At 38.8% G+C, this 20072-nt stretch overlaps 1 protein-coding gene across 8 annotated transcripts in view; it reads left to right on the forward strand.

Moving 5' to 3' along the window:
- RAI14 (retinoic acid induced 14) overlaps window positions 1–20072 on the forward strand; it is an 85579-nt gene that overhangs the window by 49937 nt on the left and 15570 nt on the right. For all 8 annotated transcript variants that reach the window (XM_074812597.1, XM_074812600.1, XM_074812599.1 and 5 more), the window contains exons 3-5: window positions 777–907; window positions 15973–16061; window positions 17827–17891. In XM_074812597.1, the coding sequence (XP_074668698.1) occupies window positions 777–907; window positions 15973–16061; window positions 17827–17891 (285 nt within the window). The remainder of the gene's footprint in view (window positions 1–776; window positions 908–15972; window positions 16062–17826; window positions 17892–20072) is intronic.

Consider the following 20072-nt stretch of genomic DNA (forward strand, 5'->3'; position numbering starts at 1 on the left):
AATATCTTGCTAGCTCCAGCTTGGAAGTCTGGTAGAGGAAACAGGCCATGTCCTGAAAATTCAGAGGGGGAGGGAGAACCATCATGTTAGGAAGTAATGTCCTTTCCCTGATTCAGCTGATGAGAAAGAGCAAAAAGTGGTTTAAGTTTAGAAAGATTTAAATGTAGGGTGGTTGTCTTTTCTTTCAGCAGCACTAGGGATGTGGCATCTGAGTGGTTGATTGGTTTGTTTTAAAGACAAACATGGGGGATAAAAGCTCAGTAAAGCTAGTTACAGTCTGCAAAGGGCAGTCTCTTAACCTGTTACTCTCTACAAAGTGTGAACTGGGAAAAGCCTTAAATATAGAAAGTTTTGGCTGGCCTGTGTTGTTAGGGTGGGGTGTGAATCATTGCTTATCCACATGATGTATGTGATGAAGATCTGATGGGGCCAATGCAGCTCAAAAATAGAAACCAGGGCTGGACAAATGAAAGAGAACTTTTTAAAATACAGTAAGAACAAATGAATTTTTTTCCTGCATTACTCTTCTACAGAATTTCCATGTTAGTGGTCATCTCCAGTGATTGCTTAGGCCCTGGCTTGAGCCATTCAGTCCTTGGGAACCTGTACTACACAGCTTGCAGATTACTTTAATGCAGCTTTCGCTGTGCCATTTCTTTGGGTTGGGCTTTTGTTTCAGCTTTTAGTGGTGATACTTGTGTGTAGGATCATTCAGGAAAGCCTGGACACAGTGCTGGTACTAATAATATTTCTCCCTTCTTTTTATTTTATTCCAGAACAATGAGTGGAATAAGAATGATGATCGGCTGCTGCAGGCAGTGGAGAATGGTGACCCTGAGAAAGTGGCTTCATTGCTGGGTAAAAAGGGAGCCAGTGCCACCAAACAAGATAGCGAGGGAAAAACTGCGTAAGTCCAACTTAAACTTGTGATTTAAGCACAAGGAAGGGGAAAAAACAGCCTTGGATGTGTGTGCTAGTTACCTGAATTAAGAACCAGAGACCATCCTGAAAATGAAGTTTCCTTTTCATCTGAAGCACAGTACATTCTGGAAAGCTCCCTTCTGGTAATCTATATTTGTAATTCTACATTTAAAATGCCATTTCAGAATCCCAAACCCACTAAGGTAACTTTGAGGTAACTTGAAGCTGGGTTGCTGGGTGGATTGGGGCCATTTTAGGACAGGGTATTTTGGGACTCGGGAATTTCATGGCACACTCCAGATTGCACACTCCAAAAGACATTAATCTTTGGGCCTATTTTTTCCCATGGACATTAGCTTAATGACATAGAAATTAAGATAAATTTTCTTTCTAATGGGTTAGAAGTGAAACTATGATTGAGTTTTAAAATCTTGCAGATGTTAATGGTTCGTGCAACTGTTCCTTGTTTTGATTGAAGTTTGGCAATGAAAGTTTTGTGTGAATGAGATTCCTTTTGCAGTCTCAATGTATTTCATATATAGCATTTTCTTCTTCTATTCTTTCTCTTGTTCTTCTGTGAACATTCTGAATTGTGGAAGATAAAAGATTCCACTAAGAAAATTACAGCCAAGAGATTGCTAGGCTTAAACTTTCTTTCTTATGACATGGAAAGGTGATTAAATGCATAAAGGTGAAATAGGCATCCTGTGACAGAACCAAAGCATTCCTAAAATTCTGGGTAGATGGGGGGAAAGGAAGACAGTTTCCAGTCTTGGGAGCAGCAGCACAAAGCAGTTTATACCAAATAATAAGTTCTAATGAATTACCTCTGGGTTACATTTATTGAGTCATGCTCTGCTTCTTGCTTGGTCTGTCTCAGTTTCCTACATCTGCTCTATTTCTGTTTTGCATCTAAGGAAACTGAATGATGGCAGTGACTCATAATGACCTGCAACTTTTTACTGCAGAAGTCCAAGTCCTCTAATTACTTCAAGTGGGTTTTCTCCACACCTTAATATGTTTTTAATTTAAAAAAGTTGCATTCACGTGTTTTTCTTTTGAACATAATCGAAGCATGACTTCCATTGAATCTTCTGAATTACAGCTCTGTTCAGCATCTCATGTTTTTACAGTCAACATAACTTCAGAGCTAGTCCTAAGCTGCACTGTATCCAGTGTAACACCTAGTTTGCAAGTTTCACGTATAATGTGATACTATGAATTCTTCTAGGAAACCAATCAAGACTGAAATTATCAATGAGTACATAGAAGTCTCTTAAGTCTAAGAAATAGGATTGTTGTAACTGTAGGGATTTGGTGCAATGATTTTCAGCTTTACAGGGATGCACTACAAAATTCCTGTTTTTTCCTCATTATTTGCAACTACAAAGAAGTTGATGACCATATATTTACATTAATGATGCTGTTACTAATAATACAGATACCAGTACTTCTTTTAATTGCTTGGAACAAATGTGAATTAATGCTATGAAGGTCTCTGCTTCTGCTTGTTCCATATGGTCATTTAATTTTTGCTTACTTTTTTAGTTATTTCTGTGTAGTGGTTTAAAAGAAAGCTTGAGAGAGAACAAAGAAAAATAGTAGTGCTGTGATACAGAAATACAGTGTGTCAACTCTCATTCTGTTTCCAACACTTTGGGAGACTTAGCAGACCTGCTCAGGTTATTTCTGTCTCAGTTTTGAAAGATAGAGACTGACAGGTGTAGGAACAGTGACACTGATCTGGAAAGACATAGCTGCCAAAGAGTATTGTGACCCAGAAATGTTCTCGGGTATGGCTTATTAATAATGGGCAGTGTCTTTGTGTTTTTTTTCCAACTTGAGAGTCTTCTTTTAGTGTGTGCAAAATGAAGTACAGTCATGTTTTCTGTATAGGTAGGCTTCTATCTCCTATGTTTGCAGTGTGATGCCAGGGCTCCATTCCTGCACAGTGATTCTGGGTGCCTAACATAACTGTTCTGCCCTATCTCAGAAGCTCTGCTTAGAGGCATAGACCCGGCTCCAGCCTGGCACTGAGTTCTGGTAGCGTCCCACAGAAGCACGGTGCTAGTTTGTCAGCTACCTCATCTGTAACGTAGGAGACTCATGCTGAAGAAGCACAATTTGAAGAGGTCTTTTTGGGACAGCTGGCCATCATTTGTGCTCAGATTTCACTGGTTACATTTTAGAAAGTGGTCTGCAGTGCCATGTGGGAAGCGAGCTCTTTGGATGATTTGGTCTATTGATCACCGTGAGTATATATTGATGCATTTGTTTACATAATTAGGCTGAAGGTGACTAACTAGAAGAACGTGATGGATTCAATTACATAACAGCGTGCATAATGTGATTAAAGACTTTGGAATGTGTTTGAAAGCAAAAAAGGAGAAACAATTGCATGTTGCAGTACAGGTTTGTTAGGTCTGTCATTGTCTCTTCCCTTGAGGTGTGACAAGTTTCTTTTAAGATCTTTTCTTTTTCATTCTTGTTAATAACCCTACAAACAAAATTGATACTGCCCATATCTTTATTTTAAGTATAGTAATATAGTGCATTATTTTAAACAGAAGGTGGAGAGGACTTTAATTTTTCATGCTTAAAGAGGTACTTCTAAATTTTTGGTTTATAATCAAATGGCTTCTTAATTTTAAATGCTTGAAGTGAGAGGAACAGAGACCAGAACACAGGATTTTCTCCATTTGTCTTGTTGAGTACTGTATGCATCATTCCACTGACTCCTGCTATGATGTGCTTCAGCTCTGGCTTGGTTTTGGACATAACCACCCACATTTCATCTGTGTCCTCTTTTACCTCTATCCTACAGGTCCTTTTCTTTGTGGCTTGCCCATGTGCAATAAAATAGAGATGCTTAAATTAATGAGATCTAGGTACCAGTAAATTTCTTAGAGGTAATATTTACAGACTTTCATCAGGAGATTTAACTCTCCAGCAGTACCTCTTTAAAAAAGTATGAAAAAATATCTTCAGAGTAATGAAACGAGTTTTTAAAGACTTGCCTGTCTTTCCACACCATCACCCTGCCTCTGACTCAGTCCTTTCTATAAACAATAAATCAATTTTAAGGCCATGGAGCAAATCCACCTTTGGCATAAGCTGACATAGCCCCATTGTTGCTCCCACTTAACACAGCACAGACTATTGCCAAGCACACTTGTAATAGAACCTATCTGGAAATCTGACTCTGCCATTGTAGTCTTATTCTGCCAGATAGGGTTTTTTGTCCGGCTTCCTTAAACAACAAAACTGTGATTTCCAGTTTGGAATTTGATCATTTAAATCCCACTTAAACTAACAAAAAATGGTTTTAAAAGAAAGCCTTTTCAGGAAGGGATAGGATTAATTCATGTACTGCACTTTACACAGAGCAAGGGTTCAAATGGGCTGTTATTTAAAGAAGCTGCTGCTATTACTTAAGCGGGGTGCGGGGCGGGCGGGGGAGAATTTTGGAAAGTATTCATGATGTATAAATGGCAGCACTTCCTTGTCCTAAAGTTATTTTGTCTGTGTGCCAGTCCATCACTGCCATGTTTGCATGTTTCTGCAAGGTACTGATCTAGAATTAAATGCTTATGGCTATTAAATGAAACAATAGGTCTCTGTAAATTTTTTCAACTGCAATTGAATCAGCTGTTGTTTAATAAAATGAGTCTGACAATGATACAAAAAAGCTTTAGAAACTTCCACAAATTCACTCTTAAAAGACTCTTTCACAAAAATCTTGTCAATAGCAGTAAGTAGAAATGATATATTTTCATTTGAACCAGAATGTTAATGCCTTGGAGGCTGAACCAAAAATAAATTTTGGAGCATATTCCAACCGCAAATCCTTTATATTTATCATGTACATAGTATTAATTTTTCTTTGTTCTGGATCTTATTGTATAAGAAGGTGGAGCGAGTGGCATGAAGGACATCACTGTTCAAAAAATAGGTCAGATTTTAATTACTCTTGAGAGTCCTTCCTTTTATGTAATAACACTTATCTGAAAGGAAGCTGTTGGAAGAATACAGACTTGCTACATTTGTTACACTGTTCTAGTTGAGAAAAAAAACAACATAGAAAATGATTTAGACAGCTGATCTTCAAAATAGGAGGTCAGGTGAGCCCAATGCCTATGAAGTGAAAGAAGAATTGTTATTATCCTCCCTTGTTTATAAATTGCTATAAAAATACTCTAGGACACCTTTGAAATTCAGGCAGTCTCTATATTATTTTCTTGTGCATGTGTTGGGGGTCTTCAGTCTAACACCATGTTCTAGAAGCTGTTTCTTTTGTACAGGCTGTGTCATCTCTGAAAGTTGCTTAAACATGTAAGTAGAAAAGCATACTAGCATACTGTCTTTTGAAAATTGTACCAGGGTAGGAGCTGCAAGAAAGGTCTAGGGCCTGAGGATTGTCACCTCTCCGGGAATGGAGTTCGTGGATGTTCCAGTGACCTGATACGATCCCTGACAGAAAATATTTTTTAGTTTACTTTTATCACAATATTTAATTTATGATGTTCCAGATGGTCACAATAATGTCTAGTTTTCAGAGCATGGACAAAATAAGGAAGACCACAGTGATCTCTACCTGTGTTTTATCTCTAGCCAACAGATGGCTGAAATCTGGTTCTTATTCCAAAATTTCTTGTAAAGTTTATTTCCATGGGAGATTTGGGTGTAAAAGCTTTTGTGTCTTCAAAACTTTACTGAAGTTATTTTCAGGTTCAAGTCCTGATTGTTCCTTTTTGTTCTCCCTCTCCCGTGCAGCATTGTTATGAATATAATTCAATTAAGATGTTGATATTAAGTTTCCTGAAAAATTGCTTTCTACTTTAGACTAACACTTAGAAATGTTAATGAAACATCTGGGCATGGTTGGATGAAGCCATCCTCTGCCAGGATACGAAATTGGGCTAATTAACTGTTATCTTTGGTATGAGCCAATTGTTAATGTATAGTGAGAGGAAATGCTCTTATCTCCGTAACAAGGAACAGTACTCTGATTTTATAATTTGGCAATACATGAAAAAATCCACATTTCATAAAAAACATTACTGTATTGACAATCATGAAGGCTTTTAAGTGAGATCCATGGAATGGAATTCATGTTAGTGGTTTGTTCCTGGCTCTTGATTGAAACTGTAGATCATTTCTGATGATTTGGAGTACATGACCCCTCACTTAGACTTGGAGACGTCATGATCCAATTTTTAGTTCTTAGCTATACTTTTGACAGGACTTTAAATCAACAGCATTCAGGTTCTATCATATACATTTTTGAAGCAATTTTTCTATAAAACGTTTTAGTATTTTTATACCTTCATGTTAAAAAAAGAAAAATGAAGAGGCCGTCTTCTGAAGAGACAGAAATTAATGCTCTTCAGTTTTATTTCAATTATGAAGATCCTAAACATCACTTCTGAAAAAATGAAGTTTTTTAGTTTCTTTAGTGATTTGTTATATTGCAAAACAAGCAAATTCCACTTATTTAAAGAACAAACTCACTATTTCATACAAAGTTCTTTGAGGATTGGGAAACATCCCAACAGGTTTTACATCTTACATGCACAGGACTTCCTGCAGATGATAGCTATACTTCAAAGGGGAAACAGTCTGTAATTTCTTCTAGGAGCCAGTTTGCATATTCTGTTTTATATTTGCTTTTTCACACAGGCTTATAGGATGACTATTCTTAATAAACTATTGCATTGCATTATCTGTTAGCAAGACTGTCATCTCAGAAGAAAGCAAGTCATCTTCTGAAGGTCCCCCATACACATGTTCAGCTAGTACATGAGCCACCTGTTCCACTCCTGCTCATGGGTAGGATCAGCCAAACCTGTAATGCATCATCAGACAGCTGCTGGAATTCCCTGTAAAGCAGGTCCATTCAGAGTTGCCAGATACCCAGATTTTACCAGATCTGGCCAGGTTTCAAGAAGTTTGTCGGTTGCTTGCATCAGAACATAGCCTAGATGGTTGGGAGTTTTTGTATGCCTGGCTTGAAACAGCTGCAGCTTGGCTTACATAGAGGCAGAACACAGGGCCCTGCTTGTGCGTGAGGAGCACTGTGGTTGTTCCTTCCACTCCTCTAATCTGAGCTGTCAGGAGAGCACAAGGGAAGCGTGCCCCTCATGGGTTGGGCCAGAACCAAGGTCTCTAAGGCTGCAGGGTACAGGGCTAAGGCTGTAGTTGTTTTTCAGACTTGTGCCTACATAATGGGCTGCAGTTGTTTTATGTATTTTTCAAAGACTTACACAACCAAGTGAACTGTATGTGTAGATTTTAATGACACCAACTGGCTGCTACTGGCTTAAAAATGTACTCTAATCTAGGAAGGGAAAGGGAACAGACAGCCAAAACAGAGCAGTGTGCTAATGTTGGATTTATTTCAGTTTTTTAGCTTCAAAATAAGGTCTCAGGCAATAGACTATGCTGCTGGCTGCTTATTTATCGGGCTTATATATCACTCTGCATTTTCTGCTACCTGCTTTGGAGGTGCATTCTGTGTTAAGGAAGTACTAACTGGGAAAGGTAGGAAAGCTCTGAAATTGCCTTTTCCTGCACATGTCTGTGTTCTAGTCCCTACTCCTCTTCAGAAATGTGGAATCTTAAAAGCTCTAGTAGTATCGTTATTCTGAAATGCAAAGTAAAAATATATTGCCATAATCATTTAAAGAGGTTACAAAAACAAATGTTAAGAGGTCATCTTAACCAGTAGTCTCTGAAGAATGTGTTACCAGTAGATTAATTACTATAAGTACATATTATTGCACTTGGTTTGCAATTCCTCTGTGAAGTAAGAGAAGTTCACTTTATACAACCGAGATTTGTAGTTTATACAATTTGAGATCATAGCAATTTATAGTCTAATAAAAAAAAAGCCGAATAGTTCTGTTGCTTTAAATCTGAAGAGGTTCAAGTATTGTAAGTGTAAAAGACACAGAAACTTCAAATACAGCTCATAACCCTGAGCTATCCTTTGTCAATGTCCCTCATGTTGCATAAGGATATCCATGCTCTTTAGTTCTTGAAGCACTATATGCAGTTCTTAAGCCTTGAAATATTTTCCTTATGTTAACTTTTACTCAGTTGTTCTCAGCCTTTCCAGCCTTTTCCTGGACTCTTGTTATGCTAACATGGTTTGGGATTTCCTTGCTCTAATTTCATAACTTTTCACATGCTAAGGTGTTTATTAGCATTTGCTGGCCCATAGGCAGCAATGCCAAGTGGATTGTGTTGGAGGATGAAGGTCAAGGGAGATGCCAGTCACTGGTCTCATTGTTGGGCTTAATTTTAGTTTTGAACTCTATTCTGGCCTTGCAAGAAAGCACAGCAGGTGGCTAGCTGGTTTTACCTAACTCAGGAAGGAAGTTATGTTCATCTGGGATTTCACCCTATGCTAAAAAGATGTTTTGCCAGAAGGCATATATATTGAGAAGCTGACTGTGCACCCCTTTAGGCTTTACATGTGGGATGTGTTTTTAAAGAAACTATCAGAAGGAATCTTCCCTACTGCTCTGCCTTCTTCCATTCCTCTGGACTTGGCTTTAGAGGTACAGACAGGCAACACTGCTCTCATTTCTAGGCTTTTTAAGCTTTTTGAGACTTCATTGTTTGTTGTACTTTGTCAGTTGTCCTTCCCTACTACACCAAAAATAAAAGTAGTATTTCAAGACTTCAGACTTTCTGTCAACACCTAGGAGTGCCCTGAAGCTCGCTCTTGGCAGAGTCTCTGTTGCAATTTGCTGACATTAGTTATTGAGGGACTTTAAAAATGGGCACTCTGCAGGAAACTTCATATGATAAATCTAAATTGTGAGCACTTACGTTTACAATTAATGGTACATAGAAGAAAAGTCTATACGTTTCAGACTTGAAGTGGGAGTTTGTGTTAATGTAGTAATAGAGTTTGCCAAAGAAAACTGTGTATGAAAATGGAACTGCTGGAACACAACCTGAGAATGAAAAATATAAAGCTTCTGGGGATCCCAGAAATCTCTCTGAAGAGCAGCTGGGTGGATATTTTTGCTGAGTTTGAAGGCTAAAATCAGGAGTCTGTAACTTGCCAGCTCCTGTGTTGCATGATGCAATTGCTTCTTTTCTATTAAGAAAACAGCCGTTCAGCAGGCTTGCCTTTTATTAATGTCCTATACCTCGAGGTGTGTATGATTGAAACAAGACTTTTTATGCTATGAGGCAAAGCTGGAAACTTTATATGAAAACTGTGTTTGGTTTTGGGTTTTTTTTGAAAGCTGTTCCAGAATATATACTAATGCAAAAGTGGCATGTAAGGTTTCTGCCAGAGGGTTTTGTGTGTATTGGGGGAGGGCAGATGCCATCTGATGTTTAAATAGAAGATAGGAGAACACAGGCTGTGTGCATTGCTTCACTTTGCAGTGGCTGGTGCTAAGGGGGAGAGAGAGGGGAAAAATCTCCCACAGCTCCTAGTAAATCCATACCTGCCTATGTCAACTTCTTAAAATCTTAACCTGCCTTTACTCCAGAAGATATTAGTAGCAACTCATTGATTGAATGTCTTAAAACGCAGAATACTTAATTTTCTCAGTTCATAATGGTGCCAACTCTCTCTTGAAAATGGAATGTATTTCCTGTAACATTTTCCTAAGCTGATTTTTGCACTCTTGTGGCTGCATGCGTGTATGTGACAGGATCATGACATGGACTGACAACATTTAATAAAAAGCCACATTTCTTACTTTTACTCTTGTAAGGAGATGAAATGGGTGCAGTGCGAAGCTATGGCATTTATTTATTTATTTATTTATTTATTTATTTATTTTTAAAAAGACCTAAAGAACTAGTAAGTATTGATAGTGATACCAGTAGATGTCTGATTTTCCCCAAAGGCAGTCTGGTTTGCCAAACATCTGATGGTTCCTCCATAATTAAATGACTGGCTGTTGCTAAGACTCATATCTTCTCAAAAGAGTGACTCTTTTGATAATGCTTCCAGGAAAAAGTATTATGTGTCTTTGACAGGGAAACATTCACGGTTTAATCTTAGTTTTAAGGTTTAAGGTGAAATTCTATGTCCTATTCCTTCCTTTGCACTGATAGGGTGCATACAGCTGTGACTGTGTGATGAAACAGTGGAAGGCATCTTTGGTTTTCAACTGGTTTTGTTGCCTGTATCAGCTCAGCAGCCACGCAGGTAGCTACCTACATGTGCTGGTGCAAGGAGAAAGCAGAACCAAGTAGACACTGCTCACAGAAGCATTTTCTTGTTGGGACACACAGTTAGTACTTTGAGAGCCCTGTCTGTTGGACGAGGAAGGCAGAAAACACCTCCGGTTTCAGGACCATTCTGGGATTTTCCCAGTCTTTAAATCTGAAGGTGATACTTTTTCTATGAATTAGGTTCAGGATGTGTCAAATTTGTTTTGTTTAAAAGGCTCCCTTCATCATTGTTATGGTGATAAGATCTCAAACCATTGACAGAAAAGTAAACTGTTCTTCTCTAATTACTGGTCATCATGCTACACTGGAGAATAGACCACACTGGGCTGTGTCCTGAGTGACAGCAGGCGCTTCCTTCATGCACAGAATGTGCTGCTCCAGTGGTACTCACAGCCCTTGATCCTCCAGGTCGGGTCTCAGGCACTCTAGCACTTCTGCCACTCAGCCTGTGGTGGAAAACAATCAAAAGCCAGATGTCATCTAATGTCTTTATTTTTGCTGTTGTCATTGAAGTGGGAATTGAGGCTTTGTGGGATAATAGACACTGTAAGCTAAATGCTGCCTCTAAAACGTGTAAAAGCTCAAGTCAGCTTACAAAATCAGCCAGGTCATCAGTGGGTCTCTTTCTGACTGAGGTAGCTGGCAAATTGCTTGCCAGTCTTATCTGGTAGCAGTGAAGCTTGAATATCTTCCATTTCTATATATTTTTTAGTCAGTGTTACAAAGACTCCAAGCAGCTCTGTATCTTTATTTTATCAATCTTGTTTGTTTGTGTGAAGGTATTGGTTGGTCGAGAAACTATAAATCATCAAACTGTTGGCAGACAAGTCAGACTTATTTAAAAGTCAACACAGAGTTGACATACATTAGAAAATGAAGAAAAATTATCTACTTTGGGGAGGGATGTTTTTGCTCAAAATAAACCTCGACAATGAGTGTATGTGAGTTCATAGTGTATTTCAAACATTCTTGCACTTAAAATATTTTCAGAACACTGAGATTAAAATGTCAGAGAACAATAGTATTATATGCTTGCATACAAGTTTGACTTTGTTCCATGTTTGTCATAATAGAAAATAGCAAATACAATATTCACTTAGCATCCATAATTCAACCATGTTCTTTATTTGCTTTGGATTTTGGTAAGTAATGTGTCAGACTACTTTCAGGCCCTAGAGAAAATCTGTGTTAGAGAATGCTAATTCTGCCCTGAAAAAAACCTCTGGAGCGTGACCTTGCCAAACAGAGGTGGAGCCCCCTGATTGGGTGTAATTTTTCTGCTCTTCTTTCTGTTTTTCTTTGCACAGATGAAAATTTCCTAGTTAGAAGGTTACTGTCTTAAATTAAGACTTCATATTTATTTTATCATGTTCCACTCTACTTTTGTGGCATTTTCCCTAGATATATGGACCACCCAGTTTTAAGCCAGCTGTCAAAATAACATTCAGTAAGAGGATTGTGCTCAGTTTTGCAGGATGTAGCTGTGCAAATGGTTAAGCAGAGAATCTGGATATGGCAGACCCATGTCTTATTGCTAACCACCTTAGCAAGCTCAGTTAGCTCCATTTTTACAAGTCTAACCTCTACATGTGGATTAATTCTGTTCTTCTACCTGTGGTGAAATGATTTGTAAAGCAATGTTTTATGTGAGCTAAGCAGTAAAAAATGCAGCTCTTTTCTGTTTGAGTTAGACTGTCTGGAATTTACATAATTTTTGGAAAAACTCATTCTTTGCCTTTTAGCAAAGACCAGCTTTATCAGAACTCTTGTGTTCTGTCTGTCAGACACTGATTGAAGAAATGTCCATTCCCTTGCTAGCTTGACTTTACAACCAAAATGTGGAAAAGGTCCTGCCCTGAAGAAGGGATGGGCTTGTTTAGGACAGTTGTGAGTACTTTACCAGTTGACATCTATCTGTAAGAAATCTGCTGTTTAAAACTAGTTCAGGGATGTCATACACAGCTGTCCACTCTGTTCAGACACCAATCATTCATAAAAAGCATCTCTCAGTGCATTTGAAAATGTTATTTGAGTAACATTTCTGGTCAGGAAGTCTGAGGTCCTGACAGGACTTTGAGGTGATAGTCTTGTAGCTGTTCTCCAGTTGACCCGGAATCTGATGAACTTCCGCTGTGTGTTTGCTCTTACTCTGAAGGCCTGTTTGCTCCAAACTGGGCTTTGTGTTCCTCCCAAATACATATTTTTTTACTTTTATCTTGTGAAGGACTGAGTAGTTATGAGACCTGTACATTCCCAGTAAGAAAAAGCAGCGTCAACCAGCGATCTTTATCAGCCGCTACAGAGGTGGGTCTCGAATACTGAGTTGCTTCATTTCTGGATCCATTGAGAAAACCCCTGGGAAGGGTAGCTGCTCCTCTGCTGCACTGAGAGGTCTGGAGACAATCATAAAAGACCATCCCACCCCTCAGGAAGAATAGAAATGTTTTACAGCAATAAAATAAATCTATCTCAAATCAGTTCAGGCTGGGGTATGAAGATGTGGATCTAAGTGGTAGTAACAGGCTTATGTATTGTAAAGGGAAAATGAACTATGTTGTAATAGGATTTTAGGCTGAATGGCAGTCTAACCCTCAGTGTGGTCCTTGCTCCAAATCAAGCCTTACATGTTTGTTTTTGTTTGCCTAAGTCATTGCACAACCAGGAAATGGGAGGAAAAGTTGTTTGCTTTCATATCAAGGGAAGTTTATTCATGAAAGATGCAAGTAAAATGCACCACTGCTTAAGGATTCCAGATGGTGAGAACTCTAATATTTGGAAACCTGCAGCTTTTACCTCAAATATTTTAGGAAAGTTTATGTAGCTGGTAAAGAATTATTCTGTACTGAAATGAATGTCTACAGTCTTCTTTGTGTCAAGAGCCTCTGCTACTACACAGGGGCCCTCAGTATCTTACTAAAGTGGAGATGAGGGTTTGGTTTGGGTTTGGGGTTTTTTTAAGTACAAAAGAAAAAAAAGGAGGTGCTATTAACTTCAAAATCACTTAGAATTACTCCTCAAGGGGAAGTTTTTGCCCAGCGCTCTGTAAATACTCTTAAATATGACTGTAATAGCTTTATCCCAGCCTGGATTCTCCTCTCTCTCTTGAGCAGGGCTGATTTCCTGGTAAGCTGGTTCAGCTTACTAAACCAGCCTCAAACTAACCATGTCCCCTATTCCCCTCCCAGTTGCTTTTAGATTATTAAGAAAAAAACATCTCTCTACAGGGTTATGTGAGAGATGGTAGCAGTACAAGAATGTAGGGAGGGGACACACAGCAAGCAATTGGGAGGGAGCTGTAGCAGCCCAGTGCTATTTGGCTTAGGACTCTGTATAAATGACTGGGAGTTAAACTTTACCATCACAGAATCACAGAATCATCTAGGTTGGAAAGACCTTGAAGATCATCCTCTCTTTTCATGGGACTCTCCACATAGTTTCTATATTTTTGCTCTCATTAGATCTTTACATCCTTCATACATGTTCTCTCATCTTTCACACCACCTGTACTGCTTATAGATGATGTTTCTTTCAACCTACCAATTTGGGAGAAGCAATACTTTTAATCAGGCCTTTCTTACTTGAAAATGTTTTTGGCCACGTGAAATAAAGCATCTGCATGTGTGATGACTTGTTGAGAATTGCCATGAGAATTGTTTACAGTGGTAGGTGGTGGGACTGATGTGTTCATAGGTGCATAGCCTGAAAGGGGTTAAGTTTTTCTTCTCTCTTTGATACTTTCTTTGCAGTCTGATTTTACCTAAATAGAACTTCCTTTGCACTTGCGTATTCATGTTGCATTTGGCACCATCCTAACCAGTCTGTCTATAAAACCTCAGTGTCCAAGATTTAGCCAAGTTTTTATTATTCAGATATTTATTATTCTTATGAATATTGTCAAATATAAGTGAGCCAAGTGATACTTCACAGCCTTCCTAATATTTAAATGACTTCAATTCTATTGTGTGTCTACACAGATGTATCTGAATGTTTCGGTATTTGCTGATATGTTGCGCCAGCTAAATTAGAGGTGTTGGATTTGTCAGACTCCTTTTGCGTCCCTCCCCCAGCCATTTTCCCAGAGCCTGAGAAACCTCTTCTTCTGAAGAAGAATGTTTACACAACTTTGCATTGGTCACCAAGTACATGAAGTTTTGATTTTGAATGACTAGAGAACAGTCAGCAGCAATGTTTTTTTATGCTCTTGGAAGTGTTAACTCTTCAGTTTGTTTATGGCAGTAGTAAGCATGAGGATGAGCACACAGGATATTTTTATATTTGCAGAGAATGGTTCAAAGCTTAGGTGCTGCCTGTCTGCCATTTGCAATCAGCAGCAGCCAGTGTGGGAAGGACTGCTTGTTGCTGTACTTGATAGAGGACCCTGTTCCAGGAGCTCTCCTGTTTTGATTAATTCTCCACCCTTTGCCAGACCTCGTCTGGAGGTCTCTTACTCTGTTAAGGCTTAGAGAAACGCAGTGTTGCAATTCACATACAATGTGCCAGCATATCTGTTTCTTTCCTGCCTGTTACTCCCAGTTTCCATGGTTAGCAGACTGAACTATCGATGTTAGTTTTAACATTTAAAGGAATCAGTTGCTCTAAATGTAAACTCTTAAATTCAGTAGTTGGTGTGGCTAAATGATTTGTGATGTACCCTTTAGATTCCAGGGGAAAATCCCCTTAACACAGGGGTGCATGATGTTAAAAATTAATATCTCCTTTAAAAGCTATTAGAAAACCCTCTGCCTTTTTCAGTTAGGGACATGTTGATGAAGGTCCCAAATTTTCACATGCTATTTAATAGTAATTGGAAGAGTTTTGCCTTGAATTTGTTTTTTTACATTACTCCCACTGGAAAACAGCTCTGTATATCAAGCTGATGTTAGCAGGACCCATGGGGAAGCAATATGCCTGCCTGTACTGTGCCCATATCTTGAGACTCACCAATGTTGGCATGATATGCATCAAGCGGATATAAACTTCTCTGTTTTCAGAAGGTTTTGCTTCATTTTTGCTTCCCAGCAAAATTAAGTTGGCAGCATATGTATAAAAGTGCTTCTGTGAATCCTGAGATGCCAAGGATGTCAATCAGGAACCTTCAGCTGTAAAAAGGCCTGAATTCAGTGTAACTTCTTTGGTTTGTTCTGCAATTAGATCTTTGGTAATTCATGCAGTTAAGTGCATCCTGCCATAATGTGGTTGGTAACCTCTGCAATTTAACACTGTTCAAACAAGCAGGTACTTGAGGTGAAAAGCAAAACCAAAAGTTGAAAAAATACATCTCTAGCATAGTCTCACAAATATTGAATAGCTTTGATTTCTGCAGGTGAAATGCACAAACACCAGGATTCTTTTTCCCCCTCTGTATGGAAGAAAGATGAGCTCTGTAAGGGACGGTACAGAAGAACAACTTGATTTAGTTTAATTTAGGAGCTGAATCACCTTTTAGAGGAACTAAATTTTGTTCACTGAAAGGGGAAATTGGGATTGACTGGAATGACTAAAGCAAAGTCAGTCATTGTGAATGTTTTCTTCATTAATTCCTGAAGCCCAGGCATTCCATGTGGATATATTACATCACTAGGGACATTAGTTTAGAAATTGGGTGGGACTAGATGCACATAAGGTATGTGGCATGCGTTAATGAGACAGCAGCCTGTGTAAAAGTATGACTACAAAAACTTTTTGATGTGCCTTCTCACTTCCAGAGCTATTATCTTCTTGGGAGGCAGTGGAGGGATGCCAAAAGATCTAAGGACAGGGAGGGGAGAACTTGCCAGTACTTGGTTTGTGAATGAAAGAGAAAGGAGGTCTTAATAAAAGTGACATGTAAATGCTCTCTTCCAGTTTTCACCTGGCAGCCACGAAAGGCCATGCAGAGTGCCTCAGGATTATGGTGACACATGGGACAGATGTGACAGCCCAAGATGGTGCAGGTATGCCTCTGTGAATCTACTCATGCAGCATAATACACTCAAATTGCTTATATAGTTCTTGATGTGCAGAGTGCAACTATAGATTTGACAAGAGTTCTTTTCCACACACACCATGTAGGAAAAGCAGTTGTAACACTTGCAGGTTTAGGCATACTTGCTTTTTTCTGCACATAGAATTCAGATTCTAAAGCCCTTAAAAACTTTTGCCCTAATACTATAAATGTCAGCATTTATAGTGTACTCCAGATTCAAAATAGTTGCTCGATTTTAGGTTTTTTTAATTTTTATTCTGAAGTTAAAAAAACTCATCTCCCGCCAGCTCTTTTTGTTAACTTCTTTCAAGGCTTTTTAAAGGTTAAATCAAGATCTTTGGTGTTGCTTTTATGTGTATCCAAGCTATTAACCCCATTAATTGTACAGGAGTTGCAGTAAGACATTTCCTCAGGATTATGACATAGTGAAAAGAGCTGATACAGGCCATAACAGAGCTGAGAGCTATTAAGTATGCTGTTTCAGCCCTCAGAAGTCCTATGCCTTAATTACTACTCCACTAGGAGAATGATGGGAGCTGAATTTGAAACTGGCAAACTCTTCTTAATAGATTTCAGTTGACATATCTGTGGAGTCTGTGCCCAGCATTTTCTCCGGCTAGCTGAGTCACCTGAGTGAGCTGTCAGCATTCTGTTTCTCTAGTAATGATCTGTAAATGTTGTGCCCACGGTTCTGTTTTGGCCACTGATTACAGCCTGAGTGAATTTGTCATACATGGAAATGATTTGCCTCTATAAGGAAGTGTCTGTGATACTGGAAGAAGCATTTAGATTATACATAATGATAAGAGAATATACGTACCTGATGCAGACTGTTATTTAGAATTCATACTTCATCTTGCCTAAGGATTTATTGGTTGTTTGGATAATAAGAGGTTGCCTGCTCTCACCTGAGAGTGTTGACCCAGTATTCATTAGGGAAAGTCTTGTCTGTAATAGTCACATTATTTACAGTGAGATTCTGCTGTCACCAGTGGCTCTGTCTGTACTGAGTACTAAATCTTGGCTCCTTTTCTTAGTTACATGGATAATTTATTCTTTTGCTATCTTGGCCTCTTTAATTTTTCAGATGCTGTGTAGGATGAAACTAGAGGAAAGACTGCAGTCCTTCATCATAAATCCATAGTAAATCATTGTATAGCATAACTAAATATAAGCTCACAGATGCTAAATAAATTAACCGAAATGGGAATCTATGAGATGCAAACCGAAGTAGGCCTGTGTGCTGAGTCCTCTTCTACGTGTACTCCACAGATGATACAAAATTGTAGTGGTAGCTGGTGATTTTGGCTGGTTTTGCTCTCAGTGCTGGGTTCCTTTTTTATTGCCAAATGGAAGAAATCATGAAGACACTTTACAGACATCTCTCTGCAAGGGAGGCTGAGTAATATGGGAAAATAGTTTTTTAAGAAACAAAACAGAACTGCGCGATCTTAGACTTACTTCTGCCAAGGTGTAGTCTGACACAGTGTTTGTGTCATTCCTTTATATGAAGCTAGACATTAAGATTATTCTGTTACCTGCCTGAACAACAGTCTGTTGTAAACACATTCTCTTTGATGTAGGTTTTTGTATTATTTTCTCTATCCTTACTTTTCATGTGTCATGACAAGAACAAGACAGATAATTCAAAATGTTGCCTTTGTCATGGAGGAGTTTATGCCTGGTTTTTGGTCTGATTGAATACTTAATTTGCTATGCTTTTATTCGTTTAGGGCACAGTGCTTTACATCTTGCAGCAAAGAACAGCCACCCAGATTGCATTAAGAGGTTACTTCAGGTAAAGTAAAAATTAAAGAATTTTTTATTTTTGAAGTTTTCCTTTTGTTCCTCTAGATTGGTTCCACTAGATATTGACGCATTTCCTGCTAATAATCTGCATCATGTTCCTATACTGTTGTCCTATCTCCTTGCAATCAGGAGAGGGGCTTGTGTTTAAAGACCTTTTAGGCTCTATGAATGGATGATAGAAAACAGGGTCATATTTACCCTGAGTGGTCCACAAATACAGTTTTCCATGTGCAGCTGATCTGACATGACAAGTTTGGATTTCAAGCAGGTTGCATCTTCTAACTTGCTGTGTTTTGTCTGTGTGGTTGGATGGCTTGGAAGTAGATAGGTTAAGAGGTATAGGGGAAAAGGATTTTTCAGTTCTGGGGGGATTTTGATATTGTTCCACTGCAATACTTCATGTCTGTGGTTGACCATAGAAATGTCTGTCAAGTTTAAAGTCAAAGGGAGAAGAAACCAAAGTAGTTTAGATGCTAAAATATGGAAAAAAATGAATCCTCAGTAAAATGAGGCAAAGGACAATTAGAAAGGGAATAGAAAGAATGGGGAAACAAAAGCAAAAGTAAAGATGAAGAGAAGATTCTTGTGGTGTTGAGGCTGAAGATGTGTATTAGTAAGCAACAAGAAACATTATCTACCTCAGCCCCATTTCAGAAAGCCAGGTGAGTTTTGGTGGAGGTGATCAGAGGAATGGGACAGATTTTTAGGAGTTTGGAGTTATCGGTAAGACTGTGGCTCAGACTACAGATGAAATAATAAATAATAAACAATAACCCTGCTTGAGCACAGAAAGAGAATGGATCCCATATCCCAAACCTCTAAATTGCTTTTCCCTGGTTACCTCAGGGCTCTACAGTCATCCCATGACTGACCTTGTCAATGTCTTTGACAATATTGGGTCCAGTTTCACTGATTCCCACCTCCGTACTTGTTGCAAGCTGATTCCCCTGTTCCTCCACACCTGTAAAAGGTTATCGTTAATCACTGAGGCTCCCCTCTTGGGGATTTCATTGCAAATAGCTGCTTCTAACCAAACCCATTTACAGCATAAACAGTGACATCAAGCTGTTACTGATGGTACCACATGCAGCAGCATGATCAACTCGGCTACTAGATGTGTATTTAATACCAAATATCTGCTGCCCATTCACTTACCAGCTACAACGGTAGAGTGCTTTTGTTGATATTTTGCTAATTTTATCGCAATACAGAGATTTCTAAATATGTTCGTAAGTGCAAAGCCATTGGTAATATTTTTCAATAATATATGCGGCTAGAATTGCTTTCTTGCTTCTGCGGACCAGCTTGGTGATATAAACTGTACATATGAGGAATGTCTAATCCTGACATGCTGGAGTTGAAGTAAGACAGGCTAAATAATTGTTTTACACAGGCAGAATCTTGACGTTTTTGTTACAGAATATGGTAATCAATGTGAACCTGTTTTTGAAGAAAATCATAGAAGTGTTGCAGGCAGTGCTACATTTGAAAGTCAAAAGCTCTAATGTTTGTATTTTAGAAGCCCATTATTTCAGGGTCATATCTTCTTGTGTCCAGAGAAGAGCAATGAAGCTGGTGAAAGGACTAGAGAACAAGTCTTGTGAGGAGCAGCTGAGGGAACTGGGGGTGTTTAGCCTGGAGAAACAGAGACTGAGGGGAGACCTTATTGCTCTCTACAACTACATAGAGGAGGTTGTAGCGAGGTGGGTGTCAGTCTCTTCCCACCTAACAAGCAATAGGACAAGAGGAAATGGCCTCAAGCTGCGTTAGAGGAGGTTTAGATTGGATATTAGGAAAAATTTCTATGCTAAAAGGGTTATCAAGCACTGGAACAGGCTGCCCAGGGAAGTGGTTGAGTCACCATTGCTGGAGGTATTTAAGAGGTGTGTAGATGTGGCACGTAGGGACATGGTTTAGTGGTGGACTTGGGACCGCCAGGTTTATGGATGGACTTGATCATCTTGAAGGTCTTTTCCAACCTAAATGATTCTATGATTCTCTTCCTTTGCTGTAAACTAAAACTAAAATTTTCTGTACCAAAACAAGTCTTGATGAAGATTTGAAATCTTATTTTTTCTATTCATTATTTTGTAGTCTAGATTGATCAGTAGTAGCTGGTGGCTTATAATACCACAAAATATAACTAAATTGTTGATGCTCTAGTTTTTAC

This window comes from Strix aluco, chromosome Z (genome assembly GCF_031877795.1).
Source record: "Strix aluco isolate bStrAlu1 chromosome Z, bStrAlu1.hap1, whole genome shotgun sequence".
Lineage (NCBI taxonomy): Eukaryota > Metazoa > Chordata > Aves > Strigiformes > Strigidae > Strix > Strix aluco.